At 37.1% G+C, this 18,284-nt stretch overlaps 1 protein-coding gene across 1 annotated transcript in view; it reads left to right on the top strand.

Annotated features, from left to right (window-relative positions):
- PTBP3 (polypyrimidine tract binding protein 3) overlaps positions 1-15,792 on the top strand; it is a 109,339-nt gene extending 93,547 nt beyond the window's left edge. The window contains 5 exon segments of the mRNA XM_053565819.1: positions 392-425; positions 3,733-3,825; positions 6,510-6,726; positions 10,269-10,346; positions 10,496-15,792. Of these exon segments, the coding sequence (XP_053421794.1) occupies positions 392-425; positions 3,733-3,825; positions 6,510-6,726; positions 10,269-10,346; positions 10,496-10,628 (555 nt within the window). The 3' untranslated portion in view covers positions 10,629-15,792.
- Positions 15,793-18,284: the final 2,492 nt, after the last annotated feature.

Below are 18,284 nucleotides of genomic sequence, written 5' to 3' on the forward strand. Positions count from 1 at the left end.
ACCAGCCCAAGCCTGCTAAACAAACAAACAAACAAAAATAGCCAGATGATGTGGCAAGTGCCTGTAGTCTCAGCTACAGGAGAGCCTGAGGCAGGAGAATCACTTGAGTTCAAGAGTTTGAGGTTGCTGTGAGCTGTGACACCACGGCACTCTACTGAGGGTGACATAGTGAGGCTCTGTCTCAAAAAATAATAATATTATAAAATAAAATGCTTGTTTGTTTTAAGGATTTTTGTTAAAATTCATCACTGGCTGGCATATATAGAAGAAGCATATAAAACCACATTTTAAACAAAATCAAATGTTACTACGTTATAAATGAACTTATTTTTAATTTTTACTTAAATTATTTAGTCAGACATTTATATTTTGTGTTATCTTTTTCAAACAGCTTATCACACCACATGGGCTTTTTATCCTCTTTGGTAAGTTCACTTCTGTTTCATACTGTCTGTAGAGGTGAATTAAGCACATTTTCTTTAGTAATACATGTCTTTATTGATTACCTTGATGCGCCAGATACTGTGTTTGACACTGAAGAAGAGCGGCAGAAGGCCTAGTCAGCGGCTGGCAGTCTCCCTTTCCTTCTTTGGGATGCCGTGCCGTTCTCTGGCCCTTTTCTCACTCCCTGCTCTCTTCTTTGTCTCAACTCTTCCCTTCATTCTCTTCCCCCTCTCTGATATAAAATAAACTTACACTTTTATGTTCTAAAAAAGAGACTTAATAAATTATTATAGTAATGTTTTATAATAAGGGAAATAGAGAATTGTAAAGGGGAGTGTGTAAGCAGAGACCACAACCTAGAAGTGACAGTTAAGCTGGCTTGTGACAAATGAGTAAGAGTCAGCCAAGCAGAAAGGGAAGGCAGCTGTCTTTTCATAGTTCCTAGCAGAGAGAGAGAGAGCGATATCCTGGTACGTGGAAGTAAAGAGCCCCAGCAGAGAGTGCGAGAGGGACATGTTGAAGCTGGACAGATGCATGAGGGACAAGGTCATGTAGAGCTTTGTATGCAGTGTGAAGGAGTTTGGTTTTAACTTAAGAACAACAGGAAGCCATTGAACAGTTTTGAGGCAAAAGAGTGACATAGTGAGATTCAAATTTTTAAAACCATCTCCACATTTTCTAAGAGTGTTCCTCTCTCAGTTAAAAAAGTAAAATTAGTGTGCTTTCCAAATTTTTACATAACTAATCATTTACAAATTACATACAATTTTTATTATACTTACTATATATGGTATTCTATATACACAAGAATAGAAATGTGAAATAGCATCGAAATTTCACTGTAGTGAAATAAGCACTTTAATATTTTAAGGATTTTTATTAATGACGCTTTTCTGCTTTTCCATAAAAACTATTAATATTTACTGAGAAATACAATTGAATAGGCTTTATTATTTTTAAAAAGTCTTTATTTTTCATGTTGACTCAGTATTCAAAGTGCTGATTATTTCAGCACTTCATCTTTGTCATAACTGAAAAATACAGGTCATAAAGATGTGATTGATTTTTATTATTTATTTTATTTATTTATTTTTGAGACGGAGTCTTACTTTGTTGCCCTTGGCAGAGAGCTGTGACATCACGGCTGCCAGCAACCTCAAACACCATGGCTCAAGCGAGACAACAGGTGCCTGCCACAATGCCCTGCTATTTTTTAGAGACAGGGTCTTGCTCTTGCTCAGGCTGGTCTCAAACCTGTGAGCTCAGGAAATCCACCCACCTTAGTCTCCCAGAATACTAGGATTACGGGCATGAGCCACCACGCCTAGCCCTTAAAGATGTGATCTAAATGAAAGTCTTTAATGTTGCCGTACTTAATATTTTACTATTTTTTTCATCAAATCCACTAATTCTTATACTTTATCTAGGAAAGTTCCAAAACTGTTGTATTTGAATATGCTTAACAAAAGGGGTTAAAACTCACTGGTACATTTGTAAGATTATTTTTAATAACTTAGAAATTTGTTTCCAAATTATTTGAATGGCAGTAGGGTTTTTCCAAGCAGCATTTTTAAAGTTTAATTTATAACCATACAATTTACCTGTTTTAGGTATACAGTTCAATGATTTTTAGTAAATTTACACATTGGTGCAGCCATTACCATGTTTGATTTTAGAAAATTTCAATTTTTGGCTTGGCACCTGCAGCACAGTGGTTATGGCGCCAGCCGCATGCACCAAGGCTGGCGGGTTCAAGCCCAGCCAGGGCCAGCTAACCAGCAATGACAACTGCAAAAAAAATATAGCCAGGCATTGTGGCAGGTGCCTGTGGTCCCAGCTACCTGGGAGGCGCAGGTAAGAAACTCACTTAAGCCCAAGAGTTTGATGTTACTGTGATGCCACGGCAGTGTACTGAGGACAACATAGTGAGACTCTGTCTCAAAAAAAAAAAAGAAAATTTTAATTTTAGAAAATTTCCATCACTCCAGAGAAATCCCTCATGTTCATTTGTAGACACTATAAAAAATTTTTTTTTAATTTTTAAATTACAATTTAGCTCTGTTTCCCAGGCTGGAGTGTGGTAGTCCAGTGTAGATCACTATAACCTCAAAGTGCTGAACTCAAGTCGTCCTCCACCTTGGCCTCCTAAGTAGGACCACCAAGATCAGTTAATTTTTAATTTTTTAGTAGACATAGGGTGTTGCTCTTGCTCAGGCTGGTCTCAAACTCCTAGGCTCGAACAATCCTTCAACCTCAGCCTCCCAAAGCACTGGGATTACAAGCATAAGCCACTGTGCCTGACCAAAAGTTGTTATCAATAATACATTTTTGTAATTTTCAGTAATAAGATTATGTGTTAATAATACATTTTTCATATGGCAGGTGGATTACTTGAGCTCAGGAGTTTGAGACCAGCCTGAGCTAGAGCGAGACCCCATCTCTACTAAAAAATATAGAAAAACTAGTTGGGCATTATAGTTATAGGCACCTGTTATCCCAGCTACTTGGGAGGCTGAAGCAAGAGCATCACTTGACCCCAAGAGATTAGGGTTGCTGTGAGCTATGACACTGCAGCACTCAACCCCAGCAATACAGTGAGACTTCTCTCCCTCTTAAAAAAAAAAAAGGAAAAGGAAAAATTGAATGTAATGAAATTAGGACCTGTTAGGTTATAGTATTCCCAGTGTGAATGGTGATGATAGCTTTGATGGTAGTGAGGACAGGGAGAGACAAATGTGGGAGTACTTAGGCCGTAGAGTCAGTGGGTGCTAGTGATTGACTAGGTGGGTATAACAACCTTTTTTTCTCACAGCACATACCTATAGTTAAACTTCCATGGCACTCTTAATTATGTTGATCCAAAAATAAGAGTAAAAAACAGAATCTACTTACTGCACTTTGAACTTCTTTCAAGAATAATTTAATTAATGATCTTTAAGATTTTTGTGGCACACTAGTTGAAAGTCACTGATTTGAGGACAGGGAAACATCAAAAGGTGACTTCCAGTGACTGGAGCAACCGAGTTGCTGGAAGCACAGAAAGGAGAGGCGGGATGAATCAGAGTTTGAGACATATTAAATTTAAAGTGTTTATGGGGTGTCTGAGTGAAAAAGGGTGAGTAGATGAATAGATCCCAAGCTTGGAAGAGAGAAAAATTTGGGATTGTATTATGATATTGCCAAGGGAGAGTGTATAGTATGAGAAAAGAAGTCTTTAAATATATTAGTAAAATTAACTAAACTACACAGCTAAGCATTACAGTGTGTTTGTTTGTTTATTTTAATTAGGAGTATATGGTGATGTTCATCGAGTGAAGATTATGTTTAACAAGAAAGAAAATGCCTTGGTTCAGATGGCAGATGCAAATCAAGCTCAGCTAGGTACTAATAATGAATAATGATGATAACCTGCCCCTTTGGCATGTGAATTTTCATTCAAAATAAACATATAGCTAGTAGAAACATAATTTTACAAGAGTACCTCCTTGTGGTGATGTCTTCGTTATTACTTGCACCTGCTTAAATTTTAAGATTAAAAAATATTCATTACTCTTTTAAGTCTGAAGTTCATTTATCTACTTAATACGTAAACATGTTTTATTAATGGTTAGAACTTTGACTCTAGGATTTTTCCTTTAAGTTTAAATTAATAAACATGACTTGTTTTGCTTCATTTTATTTGTTTCTTTTCCTTCCAAAGTAAGTTTTCTAGAACTGTTGACTAACTTAAAAATTTGGTCATAGCTGGTAACGATGGTGCAAGAAAGTATTATTCCATGGCCTCACTGTTATACAGGGTATTAAAACATTACTGCTCAGATTTTTTATACAAATTCTTTGCTTGAGATAAAACTAATATGTTCAATAACCATTATGAGCTCTTATTATGTTCTAGGCACTCTGGAATTTCATTATTTAGTACTAAGAAAGTAGTTATTGTTTATTTGGTTGGTTGGTTTTTTTTTCTTTTCTTGATTGCTCTCATTCTACTAGGTTGGTACAAAAGTAACTGCAGCTTTTGCATTGTTAAAATTTTCCTTTTGGGCTTGGCGCCTGTGGCTCAAGCAGCTAAGGCGCCAGCCACATACACCTGAGCTGGCGTGTTCGAATCCAGTCCGGGCCCGCCAAACAACAATGACGGACGACTGCAACCAAAAGGTAGCCAGGCGTTGTGGTGGACACCTATAGTCCCAGCTACTTGGGAGGCAGAGGCAGGAGACTCGCTTGAGCCCAGGAGTTGGAGGTTGCTGTGAGCTGTGATGCCCTGGCACTCTACCCAGGGCAACAGCTTAAGGCTCTGTCTCAAAAAAAAAAAAAAAAAAAAAATTTTTTTTTTTTTCCTTTTGTTACTGGAATATTCTTAAATAAATGTGCTTATGTTACACATCATTTTAATGTGCATTTCTCACTTTATTTTATTATTTTTTTTTTTTGCTAATGACTTATTGCTTTATTTTTGGACAATGAAAATGATGTTAGACAAAAAGCAAATTTAAGCAATTTTCTTATTTGAGTTCAAAATGGGTTGTAAAGCAACAGAGACAACTCACAACATCAACAGCACATTTGGACCAGGAACTGCTAACAAATGTATAGTGTAGTAGTGGTTCAAGAAGTTTTGCAAAAGAGACAAGAGCCTTGAAGATGAGAAGTATAGTGGCCAGCCATCGGAAGTTGACAACGACCAACCATCAAAGCTGATCCTCGTGACAACTACACGAGAAGCTGCCAAAAAACTCAACACTGACCTTTCTATGGTCATTTGACATTTGAAGCAAATTGAAAAGGTGAAAAAGGTCGATGAGTGGATGCCTTATGAGCTGACCAAAAATCAGAGCTACTATCATTTTTAAGTGTCATCTTCTCTTATTCAGGACAACAGCAACAAACCACTTCTCAGATTGTGATGTAAGACGAAAAGTGGATTTTATATGACAGCCGGCAGTGGTGACCTGCTCAGTGGTTGGACCAAGAGGAACTTCCAAAGTACTTCTCAAAGCCAAACTGGCACCATGAAAAGGTCATGGTCACTGTTTGGCAGTCTGCTGCCAGTCTGATCCCCGACAGCTCTCTGAATCCCTGTGAAATCATTACACCTGAGGAGTATGCTCACCAACTTGATGAGATATACCTAAAACTGCAGTGTCTGCAGTCAGCATTGATGAACAGAAAGGGCCTAATTCTTCTCCACAGCACTGGAATACACATTGTACAACCAATGCTTCAAAAGTTGAACAAAGGGCGGCGCCTGTGGCTCAGTGAGTAGGGCGCCGGCCCCATATGCCAAGGGTGGTGGGTTCAAACCCGCCCCAGCCAAAACTGCAACAAAAAATAGCCGGGCATTGTGGCGGGCGCCTGTAGTCCCAGCTGCTCGGGAGGCTGAGGCAAGAGAATCGCGTAAGCCCAGGAGTTAGAGGTTGCTATGAGCAGTGTGACGCCACGGCACTCTACCCGAGGGCGGTACAGTGAGACTCTGTCTCTACAAAAATAATAATAATAATAATAATAATAATAATAATAATAATAAATAAATAAAAGAATTAAAAAAAAAAGTTGAACAAATCAGGCTATGAAGTTTTGCCTTATCTGCCATATTCACCTTGACCTCTTGCCCACCGACTACCACTTACTTCTTCAAGCATCTCAACAACTTTTTGCTGGGAAAACATTTCCTCAACTAGCAGAATGTAGAAAATGCTCTCTAAGAGTCCATTGAATCCTGCATGGATTTTTATGCTACATGAAGAAACAAATTTATTTCTCATTGGCAACAGCAAATTGATTGTAGTGGTTCCTATTTTGATTAATAAAGATATTTTGAGCCTAATTATGATGATTTAGAATTCATGATCCAAAATTACAGTTACTTTTGCACCAACCTGAATAGTAAAATGAAGTCATTTAATATATTCCCTTGGAGTTTTTGGACGTTAAAACCCTTTTAACCCTCTGACTTACAGAGTAGTTTTAATTGACTAAATAAAAATAATTTATGATAATTTAAACATATTTCTGAGAATCTTTCTTAATATCCAAACTTTCCTTCTTTTCCTGCTATATACTAGCAATGAACCATCTAAGTGGTCAGAGACTTTATGGGAAAGTGCTTCGTGCTACACTGTCGAAACATCAAGCAGTTCAGCTTCCTCGAGAGGGACAAGAAGACCAAGGTCTGACGAAGGATTTCAGCAATAGTCCTTTGCATCGCTTTAAAAAGCCTGGCTCTAAAAACTTCCAAAATATTTTTCCACCATCAGCCACTTTGCATCTTTCCAACATTCCGTATGTACCTAATGAATTGTTATTTATTGTGATAATTAATCTTTATTTTACTTTGTATTTTTCTTGTAAACTTGCAGGTTATTAGGTCACTAATAATCTACAATATGTGATTTGGGAGAGGAAAATCTCTGAAACTCTTAACATAGCAGTTGTCCTGGTTAACAGTTTCTTGTAAGATAATCTGTCATCATGCCTTCAGAAGGTTATATCTCTTGCCATACACTCTAAAATTCAAAGATACCAGTGTTTTAAAATTTTCTTTTCAAAAGAGAATTTAGGAACTAGTTACTAGGTATAAAAGGTCATAAAAATGCATGTATGCAGAAGTATTGCTATATTTTTGTCCATCCCCTTAGTACAAGTAATGACTCATACATAACCAATATGGCAAAAGCAAATAATTTATATATCTAAGAATTTGGTAAAAATGAATGCTGTACTTTTTATCTGTAAATTGTAGAGCCCTATGTATGTTAAAGACTTTAAAGCTAAAAGTTATTTTCCTGTGGTTACTCTACAGGTCTCTTTATTAACCAGTGTTGTATTAGATGGTCTTTATCTCCTAACCCAGGAGTTGACAAACTATAGCCCATGGCTGCTTTGGTATGACCCATGTGCTTAAAAAAAATGATTTTTACTTTTTAAAATGAAAGAAAAAATGTTTTTGATGTGAGAAAATTATATACCATTCAGATTTCACCTTTTATAAATAAACTTCTTACAGCACAGCTACACTCAATAATTTAGCTATTACTTGCGTCTGCTTCTGAGCTACAACCGCAAAGCTGAAGAGTTGCAGAAAAGACTAAGGCCTACAGAGCCTAAGATATTGCAGAAAATACCTGACAATTCCTGTTCTAACTCTCAAAGTCCTTGATCTACAAAAATGGCAATTTTGAATAGTTTAAGCTAATGCGTTTAAGCATTAATGGGGTAAGCATTGGAAAAAAGAGATAAAAGCTGTGGGATAGGGTGTGTATAAAAATGTAAAGACTGAGTGTATAGAGGGACAAGGTTCTGGAACATTATTGAGAGTGAGAGCTGAATAGGAGTAGAAAGAATTGCCCCTAATAAGTTGAATGCCTAGCCACCAGGCAGGTCTTAGTCTACATGGAGAAACCTTGAATCTGAATTCAGCAGTGGATCAAAGCTCATGCCAGCCAGGAAACTGGAGGAGTCATTTAAGAAAAAAAATAGACCATATGCAGTGGCTCATTCTTGTAATCTCAGCACTTTGGGAGGCCTACGCAGGTAGATTGCTTGACGCCAGGAGTTCAAGACTGGCCTGGGCAATAACAAGACCTGATCTCTACAAAAAAATTTAAATATTAGCTGGGCCTGTTGTCCCAGCTACTTGGGACAGTGAGGCAGTAGGGTCACTTAAATCCAGGAGTTCAAGGTTGCAGTAGGCTGTTGCGATTGGGCCACTGCAGTTCATCTTAGTTACAGGATAAGACCCTGTCTCAAAAGAAACAAAAGTAAAATACCTGGATGTGGAAATTTAGCAACCCATCACTGAGGAATATGTGTGGGGAACAATTAGTTATCAAGGCAGGCCTCTGTCATAATTAGCTTCTTAAACATGGTGCATCATGCAGGACCTGATTGCCAGTTGCTACATATATAGGACAGGTAGGAAAAAAGAGGAAACAACATGAGTATTTTTTAACTATCTTCCAAGTTCTGGGCACAGCTAACTTAATTTCCATAACAACTTTTTCTTTAAGAAATTATGATTAAGAACGTTCATATTATTATGCAACCATGACCTCTGTCCATCTACCTAACATTTTCATCATGCCAGACTGAAACTCTGTACCCATTAAGCAGATCAACTCCCTATTCCCCCTAACTCTCTGCTTCTGGTAATCACTTTTCCCAGTTTTTGTTAGTTTATCCATAATAGTTTTTTAAGTAAGGTCATTAGTTTCATCTTATTAATGAAACTAAGACTCAAGTAGAGTAAGTTACACAAAGTAAAATACCAAGTGAGTGAACTCGTATCTGTTTCCCTTCAGAGCCAGTGATTGTTCTGCAGCACCAGCCTGGCGAGCAGTTGTGAAAAGTTGTATCTGCTTAGGGGCAGTTGACTCCCGTGGGATAGGCACTGTGTCATATACCACTGCATTACAGATCACCCCAAAACTTAACAGCTTAATTCAATATCAAATGTTCATTATCTCATACTGCTATTGTGAGTCAGGAATCTAGAAGTGGCTCAGCAGAGTGGTTTTGACTGAGAGTCTGATAAGGTTACAGACAAGATGCTGTTGGGCAAGTAAGTGTGTGATCTTACGAAGGCTGTAACTAGAGCTGGAGAATCCACTTCCAAAGTACATGAGTCATGGACCTGTTTGTTGACAGAAAGTCTCTGTTCCTTGTCATGAGGACTTCTCCATGGTGTCCTCATGAAATGGAAACTGGCTTCTTCTTTTTTTTTTGTAGAGACAGAGTCTCACTTTATGGTCCTCAGTAGAGTGCTGTGGCCTCACACAGCTCACAGCAACCTCCAACTCCTGGGCTTAAGCGATTCTCTTGCCTCAGCCTCCCAAGTAGCTGGGACTACAGGCGCCCGCCACAACGCCCGGCTATTTTTTGGTTGCAGTTTGGCTGGGGCCGGGTTTGAACCCACCACCCTCAGTATATGGGGCCAGCGCCTTACCGACTGAGCCACAGGTGCCGCCCGGAAACTGGCTTCTTCTAAAGCTCATGATTCAGGAGAAGACATAGAAACCACAGGGTCTCTCAGGTTTTCTCACATGTTGTCATTTCTACAGTATCTTAAGTGTTACAGAGAACAATGCCCAGGGATGTGAACATTAGGAAGCAAGAGTAATTGAGGGCCATCTTAGAGCCTGGCTACTATACAACACACATTAAGAATGACCCTGAAAATAGTTAAAAATATAGACTCCAGACTACAGCAGACAAATCAAAGCTAGGAAAGTACTTTAAAAGTGCTAGAGTTGGGCAGTGCCTGTGGCTCAGTCGGTAGGGTGCCAGCCCCATATACCGAGGGTGGCGGGTTCAAACCCGGCCCCGGCCAAACTGCAACCAAGGAATGGCCGGGTGTTGTGGCGGGCGCCTGTAGTCCCAGCTGCTCAGGAGGCTGAGGCAAGAGAATCGGTTAAGCCCAGGAGTTGGAGGTTGCTGTGAGCTGTGTGAGACCACGGCACTCTACCAAGGGCCATGAAGTGAGACTCTGTCTCTACAAAAAAAAAAAAAATTAAAAGTGCTAGAGTTAATTACTGAAGCCAGTGGTATGAATAATAATCACTTCAAATCATACATATAGAAAAATTTTCTTGCCTTTTATATACCTGCCTGTGTCTTCTACAAACATTGAGACAGAATTCCATTGCTTGAGGAAATACATGATGTGTTACTTTTGGACATCTTTTGGGATACTTCAAAATCACGTTTTTGTTACATGGCTTCTAACTTGAAGAAATATTCTACAGATTAGATGATTGCAAGAGTTAATCTTTGCTTCCTTTGAAAATTGGGGCGAAGGTAGTTGACTCTCTCTGATGTTTCCACAGCCCTTCTGTTACAGTGGATGATCTGAAGAGCCTTTTCATAGATGCTGGATGTTCAGTGAAGGCTTTTAAGTTCTTTCAGTAAGTCCTTGCTTTCAAGAAATACATTAACATTGTTTAACATTATATGCAGATTTTTAAGATAATTCAGTAAAGTCTTCAGGTGGGGGAAGGAGTTTGTAAGCAAAATTAATTTGAAATCCTTTTATTTTTTCTTCCACTATTTTCAGGAAAGATCGCAAAATGGCACTCATTCAATTGGGATCTGTGGAAGAAGCAATCCAGGCCCTCATTGAGCTTCATAACCATGATCTTGGAGAAAATCACCACCTCAGAGTTTCTTTCTCAAAATCTACAATCTGACTTTTCTGTGAATCTTTCTCCTGAAACTGGACCACAATTTCAGTAAAACCTTCAGACATAGACTGAAGAAGCTCAAGACCAATTCTGCCTCTCTGACAAAAATAACTTTCTGAATTTGATATTCAAGTATATTTTAAAAAATCAAAGGATGTTCTTTTTTTCTATTTTCTTTCCCTGCCAGTATGTGATCAGAGGTTTGTTTTTTCTTTGTACCATGGTCTCTATGAAAATAAGCTTCAGGAAAAAAATATTTTTTCAATAATTTAAATCCCTATATTAAATTAGATTTCAAGAAAATGAAATGAATTTTTAGTTAGGGTCCATATCAGCCTTATACAACATTTCTAAACTCCTTTGTACTTTGAAAAATTAAACCTATGGACTTCTAAAATTATTCAATGTAATTTAAATCACTTACAACCAGTTTTTAACCTTGTTATTCAGAAGCTTGACCCCTGTAGGAAATTATGTTCACTTATTAATTATATCAAATATTTGCCATATTAAGTTGTATCAGAAGCAGATTTATAAACCTACATATTTTCTTTCAGTGATAGCTTTTTTCCACTGGAAGACACTTCTTTGAATAATGCCTATCTTCAACTTTTCAAGACTATTTGGAAAAATGAAGTTTCTTAGCTGTCCCCAGGGAAATTAAGCAGAATCCAACTAGAATCTATTAAGATATCAGAACAATTAATAATTTTATTAGGAAAAATCATGTTTTAAATTTCAACATAATACTTACTTGTCAATAATCTAATCTTGGAACATTTTAAAAGAAAAATCCTACATATAAACTACTTTTTTATAATTGTTTTCAGAAAAAAAGTTTACAGTCTTAAGGAAAATATTCAGGTCTATCATATGGTTTGACAGATTTTTTAAAAGTTATTTTTGGTAAGGTCTTCTTTTAAAAAAAAAAATAATCTCCAGGGTTTTTTGTACCACTATAATCTCTAATACTTATTCAGAATTACCGTGTATTTACTTAATTTCTTATTATGTGCCTTATTACGTGCTTAAGATATAGTAGGTTAGAGTTTTATCTAAATATCTTGAAAGCTATATTGTGGGCTTGGTGAGCATTTTGTTTTTTCTTTCTCTGTTTTGGTAAAGATTTAAAAATGTTTTTCATTGCGATTTTAAGTGATTTTCAATAAGTAATAGTTTATATTCAAATTTTTGGTGCTTTGGTGTAGAGATGGGGTGGGAAGGGTGGAAGGTTTCGGGAATAATTCAGTGCACACCTGTTGGCCTCTTTACATTGCGACTGATAGCAGTTATTGGCAGTTATTGCATACCACTTTGGGGCTATAGAATGCAATCTCGGTTTTGTCTTTATTGTCCATCAGAATTTATCTCAGGATTACTTGGTTTTTCTCAGTACTCAAATGACAACCTAGTTTTCTTTGTTAATGTAATTTCATAACTGAGTGCCCACATATTTGGGGTATGAGAAGGTGGGTTGTTTTTCATATTCTGTCTCTCTCTCTCTCTTTTTGGTTGAATGTATGAGTACATTTTAATGTTGCCTCAGTGATTGTAAAATGTAAATTTTGATTTTGTTAATTTTTCCTTCATGTATGATCAAATTTTTTTTAAAGCTGAATTTGTTAAAAGGGTCATCTTTGTCCACTCCTTTTATACTTTGCAGATTCTGAAAATGGCTCCTCTCAATTTTTAAAAGAAAATCTTACCAGATATAGTGGAATGTGCCTGTAGCCCCAGCTACTCAGGAGGCTGAGGCAGGAGGATCACTAGAGCCCAGGGATTCGAGGCTATAGTGAGCACATACATAAACAGTCATTGCACTCCAGCCTGGGCAAGATAGTGAGAGTATCTTTATCTCTTTCTTATGTTCTAGACATTAAATTGAGCATAGGGAGGTTGTTACAAAAGAAAGCAAACATTAGAGACTACAAGAGGTATTAAAAATCAGAATTCACTCAACACTGAGCAACACTTGTTAGAGTAGGAAGGAGGATACTTAGTTACAGTCTTTCAAATGAATCCACTTAGTATTGGTTGGGTGGATAGATGTAATCCTGTATGTAGTGTTGAGGTTTTATTTGTTTTTACTTATGAAACACTGGGAGGGGGAGGAGGAAAAAATTTTCTTTGAGAAAGATCCCCAGTTTTTTTTTTCTTCCACATGAGCGCTATTATAATTTTCAGTGACATGTTAAATTGGATTATTACATTTGCTTTGAGTTCGGAATCACTGTATAATTTATTAATTCATGACTCACATAACATTCAGTGTAAGTGTAGCAAAAGTTACTAGTAGCAGAAAGGAGAACATAATGGTGTTGAATGTAATTTTGTTGAATAGCAGAAGGAAGAACATAATGGTGTTGAAGTAGGGAATGGCCTTTAAATCTGTGCGAGAGAACAGTTGGATCCTTTTCAGGGATTTGTATAAGGGGGTGTGTGTGTGTGTGCGTGTGTGTAGATAAGTGTATATACATACATACACTCTTCTGAAGTTGTATATACATGTGCACATTACATACGTTTTAATTTATTGACAAAGAAAATTAACCAAACTAAGATTTGGAAAAGTGGGATGTTCTTGTTTTAAAATAGCATGTTTGAAACCATCAGTTTGTGTTTAAAATTAGCTATAGCACAAGAGTGTTGTCCATATTGATCTGTTTGCTGTTTGAATTATAGAGATCTACAGTATTTGTGTTGGCATAGTGTTTGTAAAAAGATTTAAAACTACCAGGGTGGTGGAAAAACTAGATCTTTGTATTTTTGTTTTGGCATGCATGTATTCAGTATCTTCAAAACAGTAGTTTATTTTTGCTGTTAATCTATCATAGTATGCTATTTTTAAATTTATTTACTTTATTTTAAAGAGTATTGTCTTAATCACTTCAAGTTATCTTGACTTTTACACAATATATATATTCAGGACTTTAAAAAATAGCAGTACATGTTTAACAGAAGCAAGCAATCTATGCCAAAATACTTTACTTTGAGATCTGAATAACTTGCATAGTGGTAAAATGTGTTTCATGTAAGATACAAGTAGAAAAATGACCCAGTATCTTAACTGATACTTACTGGAGAGTATCAACATGACCCAGTAGCTTTTACAGAATGCCATAAATTCTTTAAGACAAAATATTTTAATGAGTTATTTGAAGTAATGTTTCTGATTTACTGTTGAAAGTTGCAGAACTCACAGTTTAGTTATAGACAATTCTGCCTAATTCCTTATGGGAGAAGGCCTTCTTTGGCTCTGCCTACTATGACTATCCTAGGTTCTACTTTAGTATTTGAGTAGCTCTTATGAATGTCACTGTTCAGCAGTGTTTATACATCAGGTATATTATCAAGCATTTTCTCTTCTGTTCCCACTAAATATTTTTAGACACAAAAAAAGACAAACTCAGAAGTACACATCTTTGCCCCCAATGAGTCACTTAAAAACCTAAGTTTGCCAAACCATCACCTATCTCTTAGCAAACCTAATGTGTACTGCTATTTTTAAAACCAAAAAGAGACAGCATGACTATGCATCGAGCATTTTTCTTAGCCTTTCCTTTGTCTTGATCTGTTAACAAGAACAAAACTGCCAGACTTAAAATATTCTACTATTGTGCTGAACGAAGTAACTACGTCGATTGCACAATATTTAAAAATATAACTCAGCTGTCTTTTAAAAGAGTTGTATTGTTACCTACAAGACTATTTGCAGTCTTTTTTCAGAGCAAATTCTAACAGCCAGTTGTAAATGGTTTTAAAAATAGAAAATTATTAAAATCTTAGTTTTGGAAGTTTTATAGAGGGAGGAAAAACAGGACCAAAGTTTATGTGCCTTCTTCAGTAGTCTTAATCTTTTCTTCCTATTTGAGACTAAGGTAGTATCAGTATTCTGGTTTTCAGGAAATATGTAGTATACAGTTTTTAAAGAATGTTGTTCCACAAACTATATAAGCAAAGAATCTTAGCTGTATAAATGAAGTCTCAGTTACACTTCTGCCTTTATCACATAATATTCATTACAGAGCATTGAGCAGGTCCCAGAGCAGCGCCGCTCTAGGTCTTTGTGGTAGTTACCTCAGTTTTTATAACCTGAGGCAAATGCTCCAGAGAACAGGGATAGTTGTCTGATCTAGTAACCTTTGTGATAATAGTCATGATTGAGAGCTGCTTGTGGCAAGCTTAAATCTGCATTGTCAACAGTTTTGTTTTGTTTTGTTTCTTCATTATTATTTTCAGTTCTTGGATCTGTGTGTAGTTGTAATGACAGATACTTAAATAACTATTTTTTGATGCCGTTTTAAAAGAATCATACTCTGGCCTTTTCCCCCCTTATCATTGTTACCCAGCTCTTTTAAAAATTCATCCAATATCTAGAAAGTACTAATTATAAAGATTACTGACCACACAAAGTTTTGCATTAAAATGTCACCTCATTGCTCTGACCAAAGACTGACTGTTCTAGTTTTAACTCTTCTCTGTGAAGCATATTCCCCAAGCTCCTTTCTGAAAGAAGACCCGTGCAGAGCACCTTTACATTCTATATCCTATTGGTGAATAGACTACTAGAGAAAATGGGAGTGTAAATGTGGACAGAATGGATTAGGATGACAATGGTTTGATGGGCATTTTCAGTACTGTATTTCAGAAAAAAAAATAGCACAGCTAGGAGCCTCTGACATTGTCTTGTTTTTTATGTGGTCTGTTCATAAAGTTCCTTTTTTCGGTTTGTAAGAATGTTCATCTAACAGAAGAAAATGCTGTAAATATTTCTAACAACATTCTTTTTAACCAGACCAAAAAAGAAAAAGAGGTTTTGGGGAACAAGTTAACATATAAAGTGGTTTTATATAAAACAGCAATTGTCTTGTATATTTTGATAAGGAACAGTACCAGCTTTTATTTGTAACAGAGTTTGTGGCATTGGAAGAAAAGGATTCTGTGATTTTTGAAGTGAATTATGTTATAAATGCAAAGAGAAGATAAAATATTAAAAAACATTTTCTAAATGAGTATTGCATGGTTAATTCAAGCTTGTGTACACTACAGTATATCCCATTTTTGTTCCGTTTGTAAATTTGCTATTAATATCTCTAATCTCTTTTCCTATCAAGTATAGCATTGTAGCATGCCTTTTAATAAATGTCATGACATCTGTACTCTCTTAAAATTTTTCTGTGTTCTTGTCTGTACTTTGGGTTTCCCCTTGTCTTATCTGTAATTCTAATGATGTCGTTTTTTATTTTCTTTTTCATAGCCATCCATCTAAACATGTCATAGTTAGATAATAGCAAGCGTATATTCAAACAGCTTTCAAAAGAGAATGCCCTAAATCTACTACTACGTCTCTTCTAACTTAGGAATGATTCTCATTTTGAAGAGCAGAGTGCCTTTCTAATTTTCCTGTAATGTGCCTGCTGTGGCGTCCCCCGTGAGTGCAAGTACATGTAGCGTGCTCACTGACATGCGCCTCTTCTCTCTCCCTTTCCCACCTCCTCTCTCTCTTTCTTCCTCTCCTCCCATATGTACAAAGCCAAACAAGAATTGGAGCACTTTTCCCAGTTTAGTATGTGGCTTCCCAGTGGGATTAGTATACATACATTTTGAGACATGAGGTGTGATTGAAACCAAGTTCATGTCCTTTTTAATTAAAGAGTAACACAGTTCCAGCTAATTATATGTTACTTGCCTTGGACTAATGTTTTACTTCTCAGTTCTTTAAAAATTTGCTGGATTGCAGGAGTCCAGTCGTATTTATGTTAATCTTTTGGAAGTGGGAATTTATTTTTAATAGAAAAGTAAGAATGTTAGCCGGGTGCTGTGGTGGGCACCTGTAGTCCCAGCTACTCGGGAGGCTGAGGCAAGAGAATCGCTTAAGCCCAGGAGCTGGAGGTTGCTGTGAGCTGTGTGAGGCCATGGCACTCTACCAAGGGCCATAAAGTGAGACTCTGTCTCTACAAAAAAAAAAAAAGAAAAGTAAGAATGTATTTTTAGTACACTCTTAATACAGTTAGAATGCACATTATCCAGTTAACAGATATTCTAAAAGCACTAAATCTGCCACTATGCAGTTTATGTGTGTGTAACAAAATCACTCCTGCACTCCATAAATTTATACTTACAAAAGTAGAAAAACTGAAGGAATAGAAAATTAGGTAATCACTACTAATTGCCTATAAAATCTGTCATCTCCATAAATGCCACTGGATAAATCAAAAGTACTTATTTTAGCTAAAGAGGCATTTTTATCAGGAAAAAATAAAACCATGTGGTCAAATCAGGCTTTTATAAAATTGATTGTGAAATGCTTATTTACAAAGCAAGGGCTTATAACTGTCACTACAAGTCATACAATTTTGAGCATACGGGGACCTAAGGAACACCTGGTTCGGTTTCCATTTAATTTGCAGTCTGTACTAAAACCAGGTCTCTTGTCTTGACCCCAGGCACTACTGCACCCACGTGCTGCCCTTCTAAGATCTGGAGGATCTGGATGTGGTACTGGAATGCTTCTGAAAAATACCAAAATCAACTTACAAACGTTGAGTAAGTGGTGGGAATGTTTCTGCTAAAGGGTAAAAATGCCTACTTCTAAGAAATTTCAAAATACATAATTTTATATTGTAAATGTAAGCAAACGGACTCTTAAAAATGTGGTTACTGTTTGAACCACTTTGCTAAGGGCTGCCATACCCAAGGACCACAAACTGAGTGACTTAAACACAAATTTATTTTCTCACAGATCTGGAGGCTAGAGTTCCGAGATCAAGGTGTCAGCAGTGTAAATTTTTCCCCAGTGCTTTCCTTGATTGGTAGATGGCTGACTTCTTCCTGTGCTTTCACAGTTTCTTCTCTGTGTGTGTGTTGTGTCCTAATCTCTTCTTAATGGGATGTAAGTCATAATTGGATGAGAGCCCACCTATATGACCACATTTTGTCTTTTTTTTTTTTTCTTTTAAGATAAGGTCTCTGTCACCTGGGCTAGCATGTGGTGGCATGGTCATAGCTTACTGCAGCCTCTCTGGATTCATGCCATCCTCCTGCCTCGACCTCTCGAGTAGCTGGGACTGTAGGCCTGCACAGCCAAACCTGGGTCATGTTTTTATCTTCTAATTTTTTGATAGAGACAGGGTCCCACTACGTTGCTTAGGCTGGTCTCAAGCTCCTTCCCACCTCCTGTCTTAATTATCTCTTTAAAGGGCCTGTTCTGAATATTCTGAGGGTTAGCATTTAACATATTAATTTGGGGAGGGAGGTCACACAATTCAGCCCAAAGAACGTTAAATAGAAATTATTCTGGCTGAGCACTGTGGCTCACACCTGTAATCTTAGCTCTCTGGGAGGCTGAGGTAGGGTGGATTGCTTGAGGTCAGGAGCTTGAAACCAGCCTGAACAGGAGTGAGATCCCAACTCTACTAAAAAATAGAAAAACTCGCTGGGTCTGGGGCAGGCACTTGTAGTCTGAGCTACTCAGGAGGCTGAGGCAAGAGGATCACTTGAGTCCAAGAGTTTGAGGTTGCTGTGATCTAGGCTGAGGCCATGGCACTCTACACAGGGCAATAGAGTGAGATTCGTCTCCCCCCAAAAAGAAAATGAAATGCATTCTGTTTCCCAAATACTGATTGTACCAGAAACTGAGCTAGATGCTAGGAAAAATACAAA

Source organism: Nycticebus coucang, chromosome 2 (assembly GCF_027406575.1).
Source record: "Nycticebus coucang isolate mNycCou1 chromosome 2, mNycCou1.pri, whole genome shotgun sequence".
In the NCBI taxonomy this organism is placed as follows: Eukaryota; Metazoa; Chordata; class Mammalia; order Primates; family Lorisidae; genus Nycticebus; species Nycticebus coucang.